This window comes from Podarcis erhardii, assembly GCF_964252035.2.
Source record: "Podarcis erhardii genome assembly, chromosome: 10".
Lineage (NCBI taxonomy): Eukaryota > Metazoa > Chordata > Lepidosauria > Squamata > Lacertidae > Podarcis > Podarcis erhardii.
In genome coordinates this window covers 23,751,948-23,774,951 of record NC_138500.1, presented here as the reverse complement: position 1 = coordinate 23,774,951, position 23,004 = coordinate 23,751,948, and the positions used below count along the sequence as shown (strand labels likewise).

Here is a 23,004-nt window from a genome sequence, read left to right as displayed (position 1 = left end):
GCAGTGCAGTATTTTGAACTTTGTTACCCTCAGACATGAAAAAAATAATTGATTCAGACTTCTGCAAGTAATATGGAGTGTTGCAAAGCATACGAAATTTAAGCTTCTTATTTATTTCTTTGCTTATCATTTTTATTAAACATTTTTAGCTGTTATGTTTTCAGATACATACAGTATAAGCCAGAAGAGCTGAGACAGCCTTCACCAATTTGGTACCTTCCAGTGGTTTTAGACTACATCTCCCATCAGCCCTGGAGATCTTGTGCCAACTGGGGCTAATGGGAGTTGTAGTCCAAAACATCTAGAGGGCACCAGGGTACTGAAAGCTGAGCTAAGAGCTTCCTAGGGATGGGTGAGGGTACAAGGAAAAAGTTGGGGTTTATGGGTTTCCAATAAGAAGTCTTGGGCCATATTCAAGTGTCCTGGAGCTTGCAAGGGGACACGTCTGCTCAACAGAGTGGCTCAAAGTTCTTTTCCAGGAGTGACATTAATGTACCAAAAGACATTACTGGAATCTATGCTGTACTTCAGCATATTATGGAATCCTCGTGTTGGAAGGGATATTGGAGGCCATGTCACCCCAACACAAGATCAACCATGCAGGATACAACTGCACCATCGGACTTGAGAGCTCTTTCTTCAGTGGGTGGCTGCTAGCTGTGCTTAGGTTACGCCCCAAAGTTCAGTTGAAATGTAGAACTGCGTGGTTAGTTCAAAAGAAAATGCGGAGGTCGCCTCGCGTGCACAAAACAGAGAGGCAGAGGGAGTGTTGAGTCCCATGTAGGCCCGTTCTCCTAATGACAAACTGTGGTTTGCCATTACATCTGAACTACGTCCCCCTTCAGTTTGGTCTTTTACTGCAGGTGATCTGCACTTAAGTTGTGCGCCATTCCTTACACAGAAATGCTTTTCTGCGTCGGACATTTATTGCAGTTGTGAAGAGGCCCTGGATGCTTTATCTGTTTGTAATACAGTGGTACCTTGGTCCTCAGATAACTTGGAACCCAAACTCTGCAAACCCAGAAGCAATTGTTCCCGTTTGCGAACTTTTTTTGAAAGCCGAACGTGCTCCGTTTTGAGTGTTACGCTTCCAATTTGAGTGTTATGCTGACAATTTGAGTGTTAACGCTGACGATTTGAGTGCCACACTTCCATTTTGAGTGTTATGCTGAGGTCTGTCTGTTTTTGCTATTTATTTTGCGTTTTTGTTTTTGCGGCTTTTTTTGTTTTGTTTTTGTGACTGTATGGAACCCAGTTCAGCTACTGATTGATTGATTGTGTGACTGCAGTTCATTGTTTATTGCTTTCATTTTATGGATCAATGGTCTTGTTAGATAGTAAAATTCATGTTAAATTGCTGTTTTAGGGCTTGTTTTTAAAAGTCCGGGACGGATTAATCCGTTTTGCATTACTTTCTATGGGAAAGCACACCTTGGTTTTGGAACATTTTGGTTTTGGAACGGACTTCCGGAACGGATTAAGTTTCAGAACCAAGTGTTCTCTAAGTGGATGGCCAAGATAGTGGGGGGTTGCATGCGGATTTATGCCTCCCCTCCCCATTTTTCAATATGTGTATGCTTGTCCTGCTAGGAACAGGCAATAAAATCCATTCGTGCACTGGCTAAGTTCCTGCAGGTGTTATATGGTATCCTGAGGCAGGTTTGGCATTCAGAGAGGATCTAGCTCCCAAACAGCCCAAGCTGTGGAAGCTGAAAGTCCCTGGCAGTTGCTTTTAATGTTTCTGTGACGTGCGGCCGAGGGAGCTGGTGAGTAGGAGCAGTAATTAATTTCTCTGACAGAAACACCAGACAATGAAATTACCCTGCCACAGATCAGGGTCACTAAAGTAAATATTCTGCTGGAGGCAGGTGGAACGTTGGCAGAGAGTCACATGGCGAGGGCCGACCAATGGCGAGGCGAGGCTTCTTCCGCCAGGGAATTGTGAGCAGAGCGAGGAGGAGAGCTCAGGGCCCCGGTGTGCTGGTTTCGTAACTTGAGAGGTTGAGGATGGCAGGTCCCAAACCAAAACGAAACAGCTGTTGCAAAGATGCAAGTCCTGCTGTTATTCAGTTCCAAGGGGAAGACAGGGATGGAAGGAGTGGGGGGCCCAAACCCCAGCAGCGTGACAGGCACTTTGACCCAAATCTTCCCCAATTGCTTGGTGCAGGAATTAGATTTGAATACAGGGTAGAAGGGGTAGGAACTGAGGAAGTGGGCAGCTGATTTTAGCTGCCCGTAGGTTATAACTGCTGTCTAAGACATCTGAAGATAGCTTTAGCTTCCTCCCCCTCTCCCATTTTACTCATGCCAGCCTTTGTGTCCCATAAATAAAAACAATACATTGAGACAATGAGATGACACTTAAGGGGGTAAAAGCTAGTTTCAGAACATAGTTGTCAGAGCACTTGACCAAAATGAATATGCAGGTACAGTGGTACCTCTGGATACTGGAACGGGATCTGTTCCGGAGCCCCGTTCGCATCCTGAAGTAAACATAACACGCGTCTGCGCGGGTCGCATTTTGCTGCTTCCGCGCATGCGCGTGACGTCATTTTGAGCGTCTGCGCATGCGTGAGCAGCGAAACTCGGAAGTAACGCACTCCGTTACTTCTGGGTCGCTGCGGAGCGCAACCCGAAAATATTTAACTTGAAGCTACTTCAACCCGAGGTATGACTGTATCTATTCTGTGTATTTATTGCAGGCCTACATGAAGCTGTTTAAATAAAATTCCAGTGCAAAACATGGTGTTCAAACTTTTTACTCTTTTGTGCTCTCAGAAATCTTTACTCTTCAGCAGTGCTCTCTGTCCCTGCACTACCCAAAATTTGGTATCATTTTGTCCCTTGGTAAGAAAATAAAAGCCTGCTTTCTCATTCCTGGTTGCTGCAAATTGCAGAGCTGACATGCACTGCTAGGAAGTGCTAAGACAGCAGACTTAACTTCCAAATGGATAAACAAGACATTTTAAACTGTCAGCTTACTTTGGCGGGGAGGGGGCAAGTATGTAATATCTTTAACATTTTTAAATACGTAAATGTTACACATATATTGTGCAGGGCATTTTCACAGATGACACTAAAAGCACCTTTGACCCTCTCTTCTGCTATTTATATGCATGTTGATAACGTGGGATATATAAAGAGGACGAGGACCATATGAAATTGATTCTACATTCTAGCTGTGTAGGTTTTAATATTCACATTACAGATCTGCAAAATACAAAAAAGCACTTTTAGTGTCAAGAGTGGAAACCTCCTTAGTGTTTTACATAATAACTTGATCTGAACAAAGCATGCAATGCAGTCAGTATACAGCAAGGCGATAATGAACAAAAGGAAACATTTATTTCCCATACACCACAACTCTGCTGTTTGGAACTCATTGCATGGAATGTGGTAAGTAATGGTCAACATTACAGGAGAGTTCCAGAAATAATCAGCTGTTCTTTTCTAATAGCCTTCTTCTGAAAAGCATGGCAATGAAGCTTTTTGCATCCACGCTATCTGCGTGCTTGATCTGAGTTGCATGATCAGCAGAGACATAACATGTATCTGTTGGCAGACTGCAGAACTTCAGCCCTCAGTTGGTGGATCAAATGTCTGAATGGCTCCCCATATTTTATACGTGCTGGGAACCATAGCTGTCAACTTACAGATTTGAAAATAAGGGACCAGCAGCCTCGAAAATAAGGGATCAGCAGCCAAAATAAGGGATTTTCCAAGCACAGGTATGTTCAACTTCTGAGCCCCTCCAAGCCAAAGGCAGAAAGCCCAGCCACAGCCAAACGAAGCCTCAAGTGGTGGTTCCCACAGCGCAGCAACCCGGCAAAGGGGATGCAGCAAGGAAAACCGCCATCACCTGTCCACTGGGAAGCGCTGAGCAAAGGCGAGTCCCCAGGCAATGCGGCCGATTTGATCAGCACAAGGCATGCAAGCTCCACCCCCCAGTTGTTCTTAGACTCCTTATTGGGTGAGCAAGCAGCCAAGCAACACAGTTGGAGCCTCCCTCCTCCCTGGCCGGCAGGGAGGGAGGGAGAGGAGCTGCTTCCTTTGAAACCCGGGAAATTTAAGGGACATCATCAGTAAGGGACAGCAGCAGGATACAGCGCTGGGATAAGGGACTTTCCCGCCAAATAAGGGATGGTTGACAGCTATGCTGCGAACGGCTCCCCTGCATGTATAAAACTAGCACATCAAGGATGATCAGACAAGTTTGCTGATTGTACAGCTCGGCTTTCACACATGCTGATCTAAGATTCTTGCCTGCTGTAGTGTGTGTGTGTGTGTGTGTGTGTGTGTGTGTGTGTGTGTGTGTAGGGGAGAAAGTGAAGGAGGAGTTGACACTGCACAAGATCTCCCATCTTTCAGGACAAGAGGTTTGGAACAGGGTGGAAGAAGGCATGCACAGTATAGATAGGTATCACAGCAAAGCCTCGTTTCCCTTGGTGTAAGCCTAATGCACTGATCCTAACATTAAAAAATGGTGCAGATTTGGAGTGCTCCAACCCAGAGGACCAGGCTTATAGGGAGCCTGTGTATTTTCCCAAATGCAGTAGCATACCAGACTGTGGAATTTGCTTTGCATAATTGCATTGATACGACAGGAGAACAAGTTTCTCCCAGGCTGTGTTCCCAGAGGCTGGTTGCAGAGACTTGGTTACTAGCTTAGACTGCCTGAGCATGTGCGGTCAAATAAGCTGTCAGATGAGCTTGATAACTCAGCAGAAAGTGGGTGGGGAAAAGTCTCCTCCTTTGCGCTGAGAAGCACGTCAAGCTGCAATTTCACACACACACACATACACACACACACACAGAGAGAGAGAAAAGGGGCTGGGAAAAATTGTGAGCGAATCCTTTTGAAGCGAACGCTGTGCTGTGTTCATGAAAGCTGCTCTATTCCCTTCTGAGATACAAACAGTGATCAAGTGGATAGTTACAGGATGTTCGTATTGATTATTTTACATCAGAAGGATGTGTTTTCCAGGCAGTTCACAGAGGGTCTCGCTCCTATCCGTTGGGGTTGTGTATATACATCAAACCACCCAAAGTGGAAAGCTGAAAAACTGTTCTTCCAGGTAGAAACATACAGTATAAGATCTAGAGTAATGGTGCCTTTAGGCAGGTCCAGCACCAGATTTTTTTAGTGATGGTCAGGAGAGAGAAGAGGAACTCAACCCAAGCCCGTATTAACCCATCTGGAGGGAGCCCTATGGAGCATATACAGGGTGAGTCCTTTAAAAGAGGCCCTATGGATACAGAGTACACATGTTCTACAGGGCCTCTTTTAAAAGACTCACTCTGTATATACCCAATTGCTCTTGTACTTTGGCTTTCACCATCAGCCCCATGGCTGCAGACAGTGTCCATTTCCATGATGAAATTTCCCTACAAGGGTGTGAGGAAAAGCTGCTCTCTTTTATTCCTCTTAAGGTAAAGGTAAAGGGACCTCTGACCATTAGGTCCAGTCGTGACCGACTCTGGGGTTGCGGCGCTCATCTCGCTTTATTGGCGGAGGGAGCCGGCGGAGGGAGACCGGCGTACGGTCATGTGGCCAGCATGACTAAGCCACTTCTGGCGAACCAGAACAGTGCACGGAAACGCCGTTTATCTTCCCGCTGGAGCGGTACCTATTTATCTACTTGCACTTTGACATGCTTTCAAATGGCTAGGTTGGCAGGAGCAGGGACCGAGCAATGGGAGCTCACCCCGTCGCAGGGATTCGAACTGCCGACCTTCTGATTGGCAAGTCCTAGGCTCTGTGGTTTAACCCACAGCGCCACCCGCGTCCCTTTTTTCCTCTTAACTAGTGCCTAAAAAGAATATCCCTTGAACTGCTTTCAGCAAATCCTCCAAACTTGGATTTGTTTGCACATAGCTCCTTTCCTTCTCCTCTCATGCCTAGGGCTGAAATCATTGCATCCTGTTTAATTCAAACCATAGTTTGCTATACAACAAAACCAACAAACTGTGGTTCAAGTGATCGCTCCAGACCAAGATTGCAAACAGAGATCAAATTGTGGTTTGCAATCCTGGTATGGAAAAATCAGGCAAACCACAGTTTCCTGTTGGGGGCATGATGATAGGAAACTGTGGTTTGATTAAAACTGAATGCAATGAATTAAGCCCGTGCCAAAGGGGAGGAGAGGATAATATGAGCAGTGCTTTTTCAGGATCTTGCAAAGAGTAATTTGGAGGATCACCTGAGTACAGCCATAGTTCCTAGGCTCAGTAGCTGACTGTGTGGCAGGTCATGAAATCATAGAATTGTAACGTTGGAAGGGACCCCTGAGGCTCATCCAGTCCAACTTCTGCAATGCAGGAATCTTTTATTCAACATAGGGCTCAAACTCACAAGCCTGAGATTAAAGGTCTTATGCTCTACCAACTGAGCTATCCCAAGCATTCATATTGCTTTTGCTAAGAGCAACCAGATGTAAAGGAGGACAGGGCTTGCATATTAGCAATATAATTTTGGTAGGTGCAGCTTTCCTCACTCCTGCATGCTTCAGCCAAAATGCCGTCTATTGCACAAATATTAAAGATACAGAATCTCTGAAATCTTTTGCATGCGCATGGTTTCAGTCTGAGGAGCAGTTAAGCTGCCATGTGTGTGAACCTGGGTCTCAATAATTTCAAGCAAGACTTTCCCTTTTTGGTGAAAATGGGTTAAATATTCATCGCAAAGAAATGTAAAAGGGACTCTAGACAGGATGGGGGGGGAGATAGAAACACTTGGCTGTCTGTCAGAGGCTTGAATGGGCTTGGAGACCGGCTGAGCTGACCTTTCCCCCCCCATGGGATTTTCCTAAGGTCTAGCTTCTTGTCAACTTACTGATTGCAGGGTTGTGTGTGTGTGTTTTAAGAAATCTGACTTCCTGGGTTTGAAAGATAATGAATTTAACTATGCAGTGAAAATTGAGCAAATGCATACCTCTCCCCAGTATTTACAGATTGTGGATCCTGCTGCAGCTGAGATCTGGGAGATCTCACCATACACTGTTAAACAAAATGGGACTGGTCTTACAATGGAAGAAAATATCTGAACTGGCCTGTAGTCATTAATCTAAAGTTACACTGCTTTTCCAAAATGTATTAAAAGCAGCTTACAAGAACGAACTTGAGTGCTGCATATATAGTGGAAAGGAAGAATAGCCTCCCCCCAAAATAATAATAATGGCAGCAGAGAAAGGAAAAAAAAACATTTAATCTCCAATAATACAAATCAGAAACAAATATTATAAATAGTTGTATATCAGCCCCTAAAACAAAACTAAAAAAACAAAACACCTCTATGAGAAAATCTTAAAGGCCAGACAAAGGCAAAAAGTGCAGTAATTTATCAGTTTCTAAAAGGGGTTGGTCCTTCAGCTCAGGGCCATGCTCTTGCTTATTATGCTGTTTCAAATGTACATTTTACTTCATTTAGGAATGTTTTATTTTGAAATGTTTTAAAGTGTTTTTTTTAGAACTTTGCTGCGTTAAATGTGCATTCTGTACTTGACCTCCTCTGTAATGTTTCCTTTTGAAACCTTTTAAGATACTATTTTTATTTCCTGTTAATTGTGTTGCTTTGAATGTATACTTTATATTTAACTTTTTTTCAGTAAAGTTTTATTCAGGATTGTTGTATTATTGGATGTTTTAATGTAGGTTGTAAACTACATTGAGATTTTTTAACTTAAAAGTATAAAAGCGGCATAGAAATGAAATAGATAATAATAATAATAATCCTGTTTATAGCAACAGAAGTTAACACCTTTTTATGGACAGGTTCTCTGTGCCTTTTGGCCAATGAAGAAGTCTCAGTTGTATCTTTTTTTGTGTAGTGTTGCAGCATTAAAAATTGCATCAAAGAAGTAATTTCCTCCCGAAACTTGCTAGGCATTAACAATTCTAATAAACTTTTTTGGGGGGGAGGGTGGCCTTTTGAGAACTCTTAGTCCTTTTTTTCTTTTAGTTATACCCATAGTTATCTGCACAATAAATGCTTTAAAGCTATAATCTTGCATGCACTTACTTGTCAGTCAGTCCTGTTGGGATTACTTCTGAGTAAGCGTAACTAGTAGGATTGCAATATAAGCCTTATTTTTCTATTGCAGGATGCCTGTAGAACACAAACAGTCTATTTGATGTCCGATGTGGTTGGTCTTTAACTCTCATCAGACCCAACCAGCATGGCCAATGGTCAGGGATCATGGGAGTTGTAGTCCAGCGACATCTGGAAGGTCACAGGTCCCTCACCCCTGTCCATCTCATAATGAAACAGCTATGTTTTGCAATAGCTAATGCTCTCTCTCTCCTGTTGTTCTTCCACAGAGCCCCTGAAATCATCCTCGGTTTACCCTTCTGTGAAGCAATTGACATGTGGTCTCTGGGGTGTGTAATTGCAGAGCTTTTCTTGGGCTGGCCGCTATATCCAGGAGCTTCAGAGTACGACCAGGTTGGTATTGCTGCCTCTTTTATTTACTTGGGCAAGAGTGGTGCGTACTTTCCTCCCATAGAGATTGAGGGGAGGAGGCAAGAGTGACACGCAATCTGGAGTTTCAGGGGGGGGAAACTGAGCTGCCATTGGTCATGATTCTTCATTGGCCAGAGTGTGTTGAACAAGATGGGTGGATTGCTTGATCTGTTTACAGTATTTTATGGCATTTATATCTCACCTTTCCACCATCATGGGACCCAAGGCAGCCCAGATATGGTTTCCTGATGGTCACCTAGTCACTGACCAGCCCCAGCCCAGCTTGCCTTCATCAAGGTGGGGGTTTCATGTAACTTCAGACTACATTCTCTTATCTCCCACTGCAACACCAAGGTGCCGCATGGCCCCAGTTCAACAAGTAGTGCCACTCTGTACCTTTTTAACTCTGTGGTGAGACCTCTTTATCTATTGCATTGGGAGTTAAGAGTGGAAAGCCAGCTCGGTTTTGGACCAGCAGTGCCCATAAAGACAAAGATTGTGTATGACTCTAGTCCTTTTCTATCTTCATGTGTCTTTATGTCCCTCCTTCCTCTTCGCTCTTCCTTACTATCTTGAAATGACCTTACCTGTACTTTTAACTCCTGAGACCACTTTTTAATTGTTCGTCTGTAGTGTTTTGGTAGTACTGTGCCTTTAAGGGCTGACCGCCTAGGTGATCTGTCAAGCAAGAGTCTAACTTCCAGGTGGCTAGGAAGCTCTGTAGATGGGTGTCTGGTCAAACAGTGAACAAAGCAGGCATCCTTACTCTACTGTAACAGCAAGTATCAATGCAGGTTTATTTGTTATCTACATTGCAGTATCAGTTGCCTCTTGTTGCCACTGAAGACATGTTCTGAGGCAGAGGTGGAGAACCTGTGGCCCTCCAGGCATGGCTTGACTCCATCTTCCATCAACCCCAACCAGTACGGTCAGGGATGATGGGAATTGTAGTCCAAGAACCTCAGAAGGGCTGCAAGTTCCCCATTCCCATACTAAGGATTGAGAAGCAAGTGAGCGCTCATTCACGTTAACACTCCTCTTGCATCATCGCCATAGGAGGGGCAGCAGCAGAGGCCTAAGTCAAAGGGCAGGGAGATCCTTGGGCTAGGTTGTTTTCTAGGAGCCCACCGTTCGGTTTAACACGGAAGATAGCACAGTGATGGGAAAAACGTTGCCTGCACAAACTTTGCTTATTGTCAAGCAGCTGTTGAGCTTCTCAGAAAAAAAAGTTGGTGAGCCTGTTACTGGCATTATCGCCTGTTTTGTTCCAGTGCCTTTAGCAGTGGTACGACACAAAGGCAATTAAGCAGATAAAGCCTTGCACATCGCTTCTCTCCAGGCTGCAGAACATTTTGCCTGTTTATCGGGCTGCTGCTTAAAGAAACAGGAGCAAGGCCAGAAAAAATGGTGGCAACCCTACCTTTTACTCAACCATCCATTGAATGCCAAATATTTGCGACTATAATCAGCACAAAAGTCTACGCAGCCAAAATCTAGTTTTTCAAAATTTGGAGCTGCCTTTCCCAGTTCCCAGTTTCACTGCCACGGTCTTTGAGACTTTCTCTAGAGGTGACATTTGGAAGATGGTTGGTTCAAAGCCCCAGTTTGCCTCCTTGCTTCTGTTCAAGAAATTTGTTTGTTTGTTCATTTGGCAATAATGAAATAATAATATAAAAAACAAAAATGGCAGCTTAAACCAGTAGACAGTATTATGATAATTGGCACCAGCTCTAAAAATATTAGAACCAATCAAATAACAGTCAAAAGAAAATAGAACACATTCGCTGTATAAAATAGGTTCATGTTTTAAAACCATTACGAGGCAAGCAGACAGAAGAGTTTTAATGGCCATACCACAAATTCAGCAAATATGCTCCAATCTAGCAAAGAAGAGCCTTCCATGGAAACAGATTTCTGCTCATATAGCTAATAGGTACTTAGGAAGGTGCTTTGTACCAGGTTGGATTATCGGTCCAGCACAGTACTGTCCACTTTGACGGGCAGCAGCTCTCCAGAGTCTCAGTCTGCTTCTTCTTAAAACCAGGGACTCCAGGGATTTATTCCTGGGACCCGCTGCACCCAAAGGATGCACTTGACCTCAGCTTCTTGGTCTAGGGGTGTAGACAATTATTCTTATGCCTTCCTATCCACATTGTGATGCTCATCTGAACCCCACTGAAGTGGTTGGGTGCATCTTCATGTAGGATGTGCCCTGGGGCTACCAGTTGTCCGTGGTGAGATCTGTTTAGTGGGATGGAACATACAGACCTAAACTTCTTTCAGTCGGAAAAAGATGGCGGAGGGGACGCAACCCGGCCTTCATGGCATCTTGCTCAAACAAGTCCTCCTGAAATTAACATTTGAGGATCAAAGCCAAAGTTGTTAAAGGCTCTTTGGCAAATAAAGCTTGCCCGCAAGGCATACACACACTCTTATACCTTCACTGCTCTCCCTTTATCTTTGCAGTTTATGGATAAAGCAACGTATGTCCGCAGGCTTCAAAGGCTAAAGGAGGAGTGCGGTGGAGTTTAACTGCAGAAGGAAAGATAATTTTATAGCACCTAGTTATTTAGCCTCTTAATACATCATAAATATTACTAATGGTTAAAGTTTGTGGGCCCTTGCCTTCCTTTTCAGTCCTTGGTTTGAGGCAAACTTTCCGTGCCCTCACTCCCATTTCCTCCCATTATTTCTTCTGCTGCTTTAGATACCTAAAGACCCCCCTCCCCTATTCCAGCCCCCAACCTACTACAGATCCCGGCAAGATAAATCTGGGCTTCTTTCTTATCCTTCTCTTACAGATCCGATATATTTCGCAGACGCAGGGCTTGCCAGCTGAGTATTTACTGAGCGCAGGGACGAAGACTACGAGATTTTTCAACAGAGATACAGATTCGCCGTATCCGCTGTGGAGGCTAAAGGTGAAGATGTTGCTTCTCAGCTTCCTTCGTTGGGGCCTGCATCTCACAATGCTGAAAGATTATTGAGGCCTGTGGGCATTAAGGCGGGCTGATAGGCAGTTGATACAACAATGTGATGTGGCTTTTGGGTGGCTTGGCAAATTAATACCTCAGGTCTTCAAAATGTGTGCAGATTCATAGAAAGGGCTCAATGAAGTAGGCTGGACTCCTCCTCAACTCCCTGCTGGGATTGTTTTGGGAGAGGATGTTGTCTCTTTGCATAAGAACATCAGAAGATCCATGCCGGATCATACCAAAAGCCCCTTTAATACATCATCCTGTTTCAAACACAGGCCAAACATCCTGAAACTAATTCTATACACCACCACGTTGCTCTTACAATAAATATAAATATAGTGAGGGGAAAGGCTGTGGTTGCCATTTGTTGAGTATGGTAAAGGTAAAGGGACCGCTGACCATTAGGTCCAGTCATGGCCGACTCTGGGTTGCGGCGCTCATCTTGCTTGATTGGCCGAGGGAGCCGGCATACAGCTTCCGGGTCATGTGGCCAGCATGACTAAGCCGCTTCTGGCGAACCAGAGCAGCACACGGAAACGCCGTTTACCTTCCCGCTGGAGCGGTACCTATTTATCTACTTGCACTGGCATGCTTTTGAACTGCTAGGTTGGCAGGAGCTGGGACCGAACAACGGGAGCTCACCCCGTCGTGGGGATTTGAACCGCTGACCTTCTGATTGGCAAGTCCTAGCTCTGTGGTTTAACCCACAGCGCCACCCGCGTCCGTTGAGTATTGTAGCACCCCCAAAAAAACCAAAGCCAAGTCTAGGATGATCAAACATCTATTCCTTGCATCCATTCTGTTAGTAGCATGACACTGTTCCCTGCCCCCCACAAATGTAAAAAAGCTTTACACAAGCATTGAATAGGGGAAGGATGCCACCATTTCCCTCTACAACCGTGTGTTACCGAGTCTGCAGCTCACATCTGATGAAAATTTAGCAGCAGTCTCGAAACTCATGGATTTACTTCAATTCCTGTGCAATTTCATGTGAGTCCAATATGCAGTCCAATATGTAAAACAGCCAATAATGCTACTTGGGAGCTCGGCCGAAAGGGGTGGAAGGTTTTGTGGTGCCTACCTGGAGTAGCAATGAAGGTTAAATAGAGTTCAGAGCAGATGCAGGTAACTGACTTTTTCTTGATTCTGAACAGACACCAGATGATCATGAGGCAGAGACGGGGATCAAGTCAAAAGAAGCAAGAAAGTATATTTTCAATTGTTTGGATGATATGGCACAGGTAAGAATGCTGGTGAAATATTCAGGGTAATAACCAGCCAAATAACCCACCGCAGGATAACAGTGTATTCTCCATTCTTGTGCAAACTCCCATTGGAGAATTTTGGTGTTATATGCTTAAATAATATGGGGGGGGGCCACTCCTGTGGGTCTGCTCAATTTGTTGCTGCTGCACTCACTGGTCATATTCCTCGGCCATGCCTTTGGTGCCATGTGAAGGGGCCTTATGTGTGTATATCGCAGTACATGTAAGGGCCCTCCATGCATTTGTCATAACCTGTGGGGCAGGCATAGGCAAAATCAACCCTCAGATGTTTTGGAATTACAACTCCCATCATCCCTAGCTAACAGGACCAGTGGTCAGGGATGATGGGAGTCGTAGTCCCAAAACATCTGGAGGGCCGAGTTTGCCTATGCCTGCTGTGAAGCAACTTGCACAAGGGGAGACTGTCTGCATGCTAGCTTTGCCTGCACGGTTGAGGACTCTGTGAATCTTTGATCTTTCGTAGGCTGTTCCCCGGATCCTGCCAAACATGTGTAGGCATCAGGCTGGGTGTGATTTCTCTAGGCCCAGGACTTCCAGAAATGTAATTTTGCTACTGATTCAGTTTTTTCCTTTCAGGTGAATATGACAACAGACTTGGAAGGCAGCGATATGTTGGTTGAAAAGGCAGACCGGCGGGAGTTCATAGATCTGTTAAAGAAGATGTTGACGATAGACGCGGATAAGAGGATAACACCGATCGAAACCCTCAACCACCCATTTGTCACCATGACGCACTTGCTGGACTTCCCCCATAGCACCCAGTAAGCTCCTTTCTCTCTACTTTGGGTTGCAAGTCTCAGAGCAGTGTCTGCTCAAATGTGCTTTGAATTTGAGTCGCAGCCAAGCAGAGTGAATACCAACAGAACCTGGATGCCAGGAAAACCATTGTCATGGCAAGAATGTTTTGATAAGTGTGGCTGCCATCTCCTGATCCTGACAAGGCCTAAACTGAGTTGCTTTAGCAGCTCTGGGCCAGTGAGACATTATTCAGGAATGAGCAATATGTTTTAGTGGCTTGTTCACCTGTTCCCTACCTTCTGCAGGTGGTAGGATTAATTTTCATGCAATAACTCTGTGGGAGGATAAGGTAGGTGAGTGGACTCCAAAATCAGAAGTTTCACTGCCAGAATCTGTGAGAGAAAAGTTTCTGTGAATGGAAAAAACATACACGCTATGTACTTTTGTAATTCAAGAAATTAAATTTAATTTTTAAATTTTGTTTAAAGGAAAGGCCACATTCACACCATACATTTTAAAAACACTATGGTGCCACTTCTATTTTATCTATTTATTATTATTTTATATTAAATTTATAAACTTAATAAATTCATTCAAAGATCTCAGGGAGGTTCACAAGATGAAAATACAGGATAAAACCACAAATTAATAGTTAGAACACACACAAAAACCTCCCCTTCCTACAGACACATTTAAAAGGCTGTACAATGTTAATCAGTCCAAGGCCTGGTTGAAGAGGGATGTTTTCGCTTGGTGCCTAAAGTTGTATAATTAATGCACCAGGTGAACCTTTTTAACAGTCATGGCTTCCGCCAAATAATTCCGGGAGTTGTAGTTCATTATAAGACTGCTTATAGTTGTTAGGAGGCTCCTATTCCCTTCCAAGAGCTACAGTTCTCAGAGTTATTGAACAATCAGTCCCTTTTCAGGGGGAACCCTGGGAATTGTCCCTCTGTGAGGGAAATATAGGGATCTCCTAACAACTCTCAGCACCCTTACCAAACTGCAGTTCCCAGAATATTATGCAGGGAAGCTGTGACTGTTTGAAGTAGTTTAATAGCACTCTAAATGTAGTGTGTGAATGTGGCCAAAGTTGCTGAGGGAAGTCATGGAAACACTTTCTTTCCTGAGGGTGGAAACCACTTCTGAAAATGGCAGCCACAAGCCTTATTAACACACTTCTGTAATGTGAAGCGCAGCTTGCCTGCTGCTGTGATGTCGTGGCGTTTTGCATTTGCTTGCCCTTGCCCCACATCATTTGGCTATGAGTTCCATTTTTATACCACAAGACAAGATAAGCTGTATTAAACATGACAGAGGTCAGGAGGGCGAGAAGACACGGGACTCTTACTTTCAGCAGCAGCTGGGTGTTTTCAAGTAACCTGTAGTTACACGCTAAGAGGTGTCTGAACGAGCATTTGTCAGGAGTTATTGATCTCTCTGGAATCTTGCCACAAAGTGGGAAGCTGGACTTACTGACCCCAGAGAATATATTTCTTGCAGTAGAGCTTCTTTGCACAACTAAGGGAATGTGCTCATGCAGGACATCCAAACTGTCGTAAAGTTGCATTCCTTTTTATTTTATTTGATCCTTACAAATGAAGGAGCAGAAAATGGTAAGGCGTGTCCATTGAGTCTGCTTAATACAGGGATCACGTTAGTAGCAGGGACTCAGCTTTAGAACTGCTCTCTGTAGTGTGTTTCAGTGCAGGGGCTTCTCCTCTTCCTGGCATTCCTAGAATATTTAAACTTGCTGAGGTTTGGTTTCAGGGCTGGAGTGGTTTTAAGGATTAAGGACAACAAGCAACAATGTAAACTGCACAGAAAATAGGCTATGATTCGCAACTGATGCTTCATTGATAGTACAGATCATTGTGATGCTTTTGAGCCTTGGAACACACCAACATTACATCCTTGTTTCTGTTTTGTAACAGTAGCTTCCATAGCTGCCCTCAAACAATCCCGGGAACTGTAGCATGGCGAGTTTGATAGGGTTGAGAATACTAGCTGCCTCTTGCCACTCCTGTGCCAGACCGGCAGCTCTCTTATTTCCTAGAAAGAAGTCATGTCTACCAAAAAATTTAAGTTTGGTGTATGTACATCAGTGGTGAAATGGGCAGTATCCCTTTGGCTTTCTTGCTTCTTCATGCCCTCTTTCTCATAAACAGTGTCAAGTCCTGTTTCCAGAACATGGAGATTTGCAAGCGGCGGGTGAACATGTACGACACAGTGAATCAGAGCAAGACCCCATTCATCACCCATGTGGCCCCAAGCACATCAACCAACCTTACCATGACCTTCAACAACCAGCTCAATACAGTTCATAACCAGGTGAGGGGAACCATCCTAATGCAGTCTCTGTGTATGTTTGCGTGTGTGTATGCAGGCTTGGCCAGCTCTCTTTGAAACTTTTCTACACACAAAGACTTCACCAGATTCTTGATCTATATATTCCCCACTCTGCGTGATCACAAGATTTTGGCATTTGGTGCAAAAGAAAGGCACTTGCAGTTTACAGGACAGGCGATTGGTCAGCGAAGGGACCCACAATAAATCCCTGGCTGCTCTACCTAAAAGAAAGCCCTCTCTGCCCAAGAGAGCTTCTCTCAATCAGAGTAAACAGACCAAGCAATTGACTCACTATAAGGCCATTATTTCAGTCTTTCATAGCTTCCATAGCTGCCCTCAACAGTCCATAATTTCATGAGGAGAGTCTGATAGACATCCTTCTTTGTCATTCCACCTCTACAGGTGGAGGAGAAGGAAATATCCTTTTGAGGGACAAGACAGGTTTACATATATATTTTTCTTCCCACTCACCCTCAGCAGATGTTCTTGGTTTTAAAGAATCCAAATTCTTGAACAGAATAAGTGTTTCTTGAAAAAAATGATTTTTAAAATCTTTTTTAAAAATCTGGTACGCAGGCAGCGCCATACGTGTCAGAGGGCAGAAACACCAAAACGTCTCCCAGTATCTAGTAACTGCATATGCCTGCAAATATCCTGCTGTCACCCACGCCTAATATAAGGCCCTTACAGAGTCATGTAATCCACAAGCCTCATTCAGAAGGTGGAAAAGAGCCGGTGTGCCGAACAGGTAACTCATCCAAGTGAGCCAAGCCACCAACTGCGGATCAAGTCATTCACACGCATTATAGGATTAAGGAATTAAACACATTAAAATATTTAGCAGTTTTCCAGTCTTCCTTTTCATAGGCAGAAACGTATATGCATCATTCTGTGCCTGCATGACAACAGCGCACTTACCCTCCTGTATTCTTTCTCATATACGGACACACAAGAAATGCAGGTTGCATTATTTTGCCCGATTACGCGAGATGAAGTCTTAATGAACATAGTGGTACTTTCTTCAGAGTAGACGTGTATTGAATTGGACTGGTAGACCCTTCCTTTCCCCCACAAAACACACACACACTGCAGGGGATGTTGGCTGTGACACATTCCTGACCTTGATGCTACTGGCTGCTTTGGGGGGGGGCTGCAGGCTCAGTGTTCCCCAGTTGTTGCCGTTGTTGTTGTATTCTGGTCATTTCTCAATCATGAGTAGAACAGTGGTGCATGCAATGGCTAAAGAAAAGTCTTCATCCTTACTCATCCTTAGCTTCCACCTTTTTACTTATACCCTCCTCCCCTCTTTCTGCTGCCCTTCTTTATGTTGTTTGCCTTTCCTTTTTGCAACTTGTTGTCTTGCCTTATTTATATTACCTTCCATTATTATTATTATTATTATTATTATTATTATTATTATTATCTTTTTTCCAACATTGCCATCTCCTTCATATTATGTTTTTATTCCATTTTAAATCCCACCACTCCTTTAGGCCACCACCCTGGCTCCCACCTCCACCACCAGTGCCACTATTTCCTTAGCCAACCCTGAAGTCTCCATACTAAACTACCAATCTGCACTCTACCAGCCCTCGGCAGCCTCCATGGCCGCGGTGGCCCAGAGGAGCGTCCCCCTGCAGACGGGGACGGCGCAGATATGTGCTCGCCCCGACCCCTTCCAGCAAGCCCTCATCGTGTGTCCTCCAGGCTTCCAAGGTAAGAGACGCTGCTTATCTGCTACAAACCTGCCATTCCCTTGTCTCATTCGAAGCGTTTCTGCTTATCGGGCCCTTGCATTTCTCTGGTATGCTCCTAGCGTTGACAAAGGAGATATGCTTGGCAGGCAGAAACGCGAAAAGAAACCCAGGTAGAACTTAAGCAGAACCTGCTAGCCAAGACCAAAGACCCATCTAGTCCAGCCACCCAGATGCCCGTGGGAAATCCACAAGCAGGACCCTAGGACAAGAGCACTCTCCTCTCCTGTCGCATTCAGAAGCATCCCTGCCTCTGACTGTGGAGGCAGCATCAACCAGAGAGGGGCCACCAATCAGAAGAAGAGGACCTGTGTTGCATTCAGGGCCGCCCGGGCTGAGTCCTTAGGAGCCTCAGTAAAAAGATGGAAACGCCTCTTCCTGAGAACTTGAGGAGCCACAGGCAAGCAGGGTAGTTGATCTTGGGCTAGACAGATTAGACCTGGTATAGTCTAAACTGGAGCTTCACGGCAGAATATTTGAGTACAGCGGTACTTTGGTTCTCAAACTTAATCCATCCGGGGAGTCTGTTCGACTCCCGAAACCGTTCGAAAACCAAGGCTTGGCTTCCGATTGACTGCAGGACCTTCCTGCACTCAAGCGGAAGCCGCGGCAGACGTTTGGATTCCGAAAAACGTTCGCAAACCAGAACACTTCCAGGTTTGTGGCATTCAGGAGCCGATTTGTTCGACAACTAAGCCGTTCAGGAACCAAGGTACCACTGTATTTTAATAATACTCAAGAAGTCTGTGGGAGACAAAACATATCTCCTGAAGTGGTAGCATAAATATGTTCCTGGTGACGCAGCTGCATGAGAAAGCAAGACTTCCTTGGCCCTTTGCAGCTTCCGAAATGTCGTCGGTGAAAGTCACACAGAGCATGTTGCAGTAGTTTAGTAGCTGGAGTGCTCTGAGACTTGGGTTAAAGTAATGCTTGGTTGATTGCCAACCTGGTCCGCTCGGTGCCCTTACGGGTATGGTGTCTGAAATGAGTCTCTCTTGGAATGTTAACTAACTCCGTTTTCCTGGCTAGTAACGCGACTGAGAAATAATCCTCCTGCAGATAATTTCATAGATTCAGCCTGGGCATTGGTTCAGAAAAGCTTATAGTGCTGCTGCTGCGGCTAAGCTGTTCTTTGCCCCCATTAGGGGAAACCACATGCGTTTTAGGCAGACCCATAAAGGAGCAGAATAACTGCCTGTTTCCTCAGGTCAGGAAGGATGGAGCTTGGGTGAGAGCTTAGACTGGAGGCCTACATAAGAGCTGGAAGCTCTACCGTTCCTGGCTTTCAGTCAGGCCCTGATTCCAATAGGTATTTTCATGTGCTTCCTCCTCTGCTGAGTAGCCTCATGGGCAGCTAACTGGCCACTTCTGAAGCCCATGCCTGTCTCACTGAACCTTCTGCTCCTGTGTTCCTGGGAGAAAGGGTGGGTGGGTGTGCAGATGAGAAATGTCCAGGGACCTAGGTAGTCGGTGTGGGGACCTCTAGTCCTGGGGAAAGGGATATCCAGATTCAATGGCTCCTCCAGATCATGGGCAGGGTGGAGATCTTCTGGAGAGCTCTGCTCCTCTTGCCCCTCACCTGAGGAATGAGATCTGGGCAGGGTTGAAACCCTGCAAGTTCCAGGACTAAGCCATCAGGTTAGAAAAGCACGGCTCAGTAAATCAAAGCTTTGCCTAAGACGGAAAATTACCCTGACCCATCAGTATAGCTGCACCCAATGCACTGCTGTGTGATGTGATCCTAACCTGTGGCAGAACAAAGGGGCAGGTTGATGTGCATGGGTTGGGTAGCAATGCACTATAGCCATGGTCAGTTTTTTGGGAAGGGGTTTGCTTGGTGGGATTTGGGACAGGGAAACTGAAGAAAAGGCCAATTTCTTCTACCCAGGAGCTGTCCCTGCCTTCGCACACATCTGGGTTCTGCTGCCGTCTGGCAGCCTGCGCTGCTGCCACCTGGCTCCTTCTCTCTCTCTCTCTCTCTCTCTCTCTCTCTCTGTCTCATTTTTATCCAAAGATATTAAAGTTCTTTGCAGATATTGATGTCTCGGCGCACTGCTGTGCAGCAGACGTTTTATCCTTTTTATGCGGGGTTAAAATAACATAAAAGAGCTCGAGGGTGAAATCCTGAAAAGTCCCCTGAGTCTTATTTACAAAAGCTACAAAGGGCATTTTGACTATTTTGGGCAAATTTTTATCCTCAATTATTTCTTCAGCTCAAAAGGCAGGACGGCAGAAAGGATGACAGGCTGCTGGAGTCTTAATTTCTCCCCTTGTGTGTAGCAACAGGCGGCGCTTCCTCCGGAGACGGAGATGTCTCTTTTTCAGCTGTGGCATTCAGCCTGCCTGTATTGGGAAGCTATTGGGAAGTGGCACAAAAATAGATGTATTGACTCCGCTTAATTTCTACTCCACCCCATCCCAATGGCTCAAGGACAGTAGCAACCACTCAAAGCAACACAAAAACACAAACAGATTAAAAAAAAACAGGCACAGAATTTCTTCTCTTTTTCAGAAGGGAATGGAAACGCACCTCCTTTTTTGTTGTTCCTTCTGCCTTGTTTTGCTGTTGTTTTTTTTCATATCCAGGCCCTGTGTCTTCAATATCCCGGTGTTGCTGTTTGGGGTTGAAACTCTCTTCCTGTCAGTTTTTGGATTTTTTAAAGTTTTAATTGTTTCAATTTGTTTCTGTTGAAGTCAAGCCACCATGCCCACTTCCCAGGGGTCCATTCAAAAGTGGCAAAACCCTGTGTGGGTTATATGTCCCAGACTGGGGCAGGGAGAAGGGTGTTTGGTGATTTTGGGGAGGAGACGAAAAGGTGGACTTGCTGATTCCAGCAGCACTCTTTTTGGTAACTGCACACAGTGGTGTCTGCGGGTGGTCGTGGTTTGGGTGAACTGACCTTGCAGGCCAAACTGGACCCCTTCGTGGGTCAGTCTTGGCCCACAGGTTCCCAGGCCCTGGTGTTCAACTAGGTACCACACTTCTCCACCCCACCCAAAAAACATGTAGCTCTGCCTTTGCCAACCTGGTTATGTGTTAACATTTATACTGAAGCTAGCTGGCCTCTTCAGTATGTGATGGAAAGCTCAGTGAATCACTTGGCTTTTCCTCTGTTACCGTCACAACCATCTGGCTTTCCTCTGTTGCTGTCATTGCGGTTTCAGGGTTGACTTGAAAGGGCAAAGCGACCGCCGGTGGTTCCTATATCACAGTTCAAGATCAACCAAGAAAGTTTGAATGCTCACAAAGTGTTTCAATATCATTTGACTCAGTTATATCCTTATCGCTATGCTCTTTTCAGCCTTCTGAATGCAGCATATTTGCTGTGAGTTGGCAGGTCCTCATTTCTGTTTATTTAATTTAATTTATCACAGGGATTTATACCTCACCCTCCAACAGCTTCCCAGGGTGACTTACAAAAAGTTAAAACCACTAAGCCTTTGTAAGGTTGGGTATGACTCTTTTTTTATGAGCGTATGGTGTATGAAAGGTGCTGCTGCATATATTCAATTACAATAAGGCAGATTAAAACAGCAGCATTAAAACAATCAGCAGAAGTAGCATAAAAGGAGTCTGCAGATGTAAAAGCAGCATAAAATTAATTCACAGTGGATTTTAAGCAGTCCAGGAAAAGAAGAACGTGTTTCCTTGGCTCCCAAAAGATGTCAAGGCAGGCGCAAGGCAAGTTTCCCTGGGGAGAGCATTCCACAGTAAGGGTGCCACCACCAAGCAGGAACCGTCTGTCCCGCCTCAAATGGTGAGGGAAGCCAAAAAGGATCTGGGTTGAAGAGCCCCCTTTATTGGATTGAGATATAGTCTGCATTCACAGGATTGTAGAGCCTGATTTTCAAAGATGCTAAAAACTGGCCTAGATAAGCTTTGCTTATCATTGGCTAGGCCACAACTGGAATTGAATGCCCAGTCTAGGTTGGCATATTATTATAACCGTGTACAGACATTGCGGAGAACTCTGTGGAGAGCAATAAGGTAGAATAATACAAAGGAGAAACTCCTTCCTGCCTAAGAAAAAGCTAGCTAGTGGAAAATCAAATTTCTCCTGAAATAAATTGATAGATCTGAGCTGTGGTGGTGATGATGCTAGAATTACAGTTTCAGGCTCTTTGAAATCTAAAGCTAGTAATTTCCTTTCTAATGATTATTTGCCTGAGGTACTGCTGGAAATAGCAGAGCCAGCCTTCAAAAAACGTCCTAGTGGGGTGAGTGAGGTATTCTTTTTCTCCCTTGTATTTGTAGCACCCATATATTAATCTATGTAGAGGGTCTGTGGGCCCTGTGTTCAGGTGCGGAAGCCTTACAGTTCAATTCTTTTATTGTATGCGTGTTTAGTGAAACACGTTACGTTGACCTGTGCTTCTGTATGTGCTTCGTATTTCTACTTGTATTGAATCGTTCTGGCCTATGGTTCTGAGTGATAACAATTTATTCACCTAAACCAGGAGTAATCCGCTTCGGCCAGTGCATGGAATGTGAGGAGAGACATGTTCAAATGGCAGGTTTTGATGTGATAAAATGGCATGATTGTCAACCAGAAAGTCCAGAGAGGAGAGTTGCCCAGGAGAGTTTAAGGTGCTTGTTCCTAGAAAAACAACTGATGATGGCTAACACTTTTTATCTTTTCTTTTCACAGGGTTACAGACATCCCCTTCAAAGCATGCTGGGTATTCAGTCCGGATGGAGAACGCTGTTCCAATCGTCACTCAGGCTCCTGGGGCTCAGCCCCTTCAGATCCAGCCAGGACTTTTAGCACAGGTAAATTTGAATAGAACCGTAGAGTTGTTTAAGGGACCCTGAGAGTCATCTGGTCTGACCTCTTGCGATGCAGAAATCTCAACTAGATCATACATGATAGATGGCCACTCAACCTCTGCTTAAAAACCTCAAAGGAAGGAGAGTCCACCATCTTCCGAGGAAGTCCATTCCACTGTCGAACAGCTCTTACTTTCAGCTGTCAGTCATAATGCAAAGAATTGGATGCAGAGAGCAACTGTTTTTTCAGTTTATTAATTAGGAGAGTGCCGCTTGTGTGTGGATTTTGACTATTAAAGGGTTCATGATGCTGCAGTTTTTTTACCCACCAGCTTTTAATTCCCTAGAGTCTCTCACTAATTCAGATTCCCCAAAGCTGTCACTATTGACCCCCTGGGATCAGGTTGAATAAAAACCCAGGGGTTGGAAAAGGGCCAAAAAGGGCTAGGGGTGGGGAAGAAGTTTACGAAGTATAGTGTGAATACTTTAATTAAAAACTTACGAGTGTGAGACATAAAATAAAAGGCATAGGAAAATACAGGGAGCACCTTCCTTGACAGTGAGGAACATCTGCATTTAATAAGATGATTCCACAACACAACGGTATTCCTTTTTTTCACATTTAATGATTCCTACTCATGGTGATTGCCGATTTTAAAATGTTGATTATATA

At 44.7% G+C, this 23,004-nt stretch overlaps 1 protein-coding gene across 4 annotated transcripts in view; it reads left to right on the top strand.

Annotated features, from left to right (window-relative positions):
* The window catches only part of HIPK2 (homeodomain interacting protein kinase 2), a 174,761-nt gene that overhangs the window by 115,983 nt on the left and 35,774 nt on the right, over window positions 1-23,004 (top strand). For 3 of the 4 annotated variants that reach the window (XM_081878794.1, XM_081878795.1, XM_081878793.1), the window contains exons 3-9: window positions 8,317-8,440; window positions 11,260-11,379; window positions 12,591-12,677; window positions 13,299-13,483; window positions 15,629-15,791; window positions 17,303-17,525; window positions 22,213-22,334. In XM_081878794.1, coding sequence (XP_081734920.1) covers window positions 8,317-8,440; window positions 11,260-11,379; window positions 12,591-12,677; window positions 13,299-13,483; window positions 15,629-15,791; window positions 17,303-17,525; window positions 22,213-22,334 — 1,024 coding nt within the window. The remainder of the gene's footprint in view (window positions 1-8,316; window positions 8,441-11,259; window positions 11,380-12,590; window positions 12,678-13,298; window positions 13,484-15,628; window positions 15,792-17,302; window positions 17,526-22,212; window positions 22,335-23,004) is intronic. The other variant, XM_081878796.1, reaches the window with a different exon arrangement.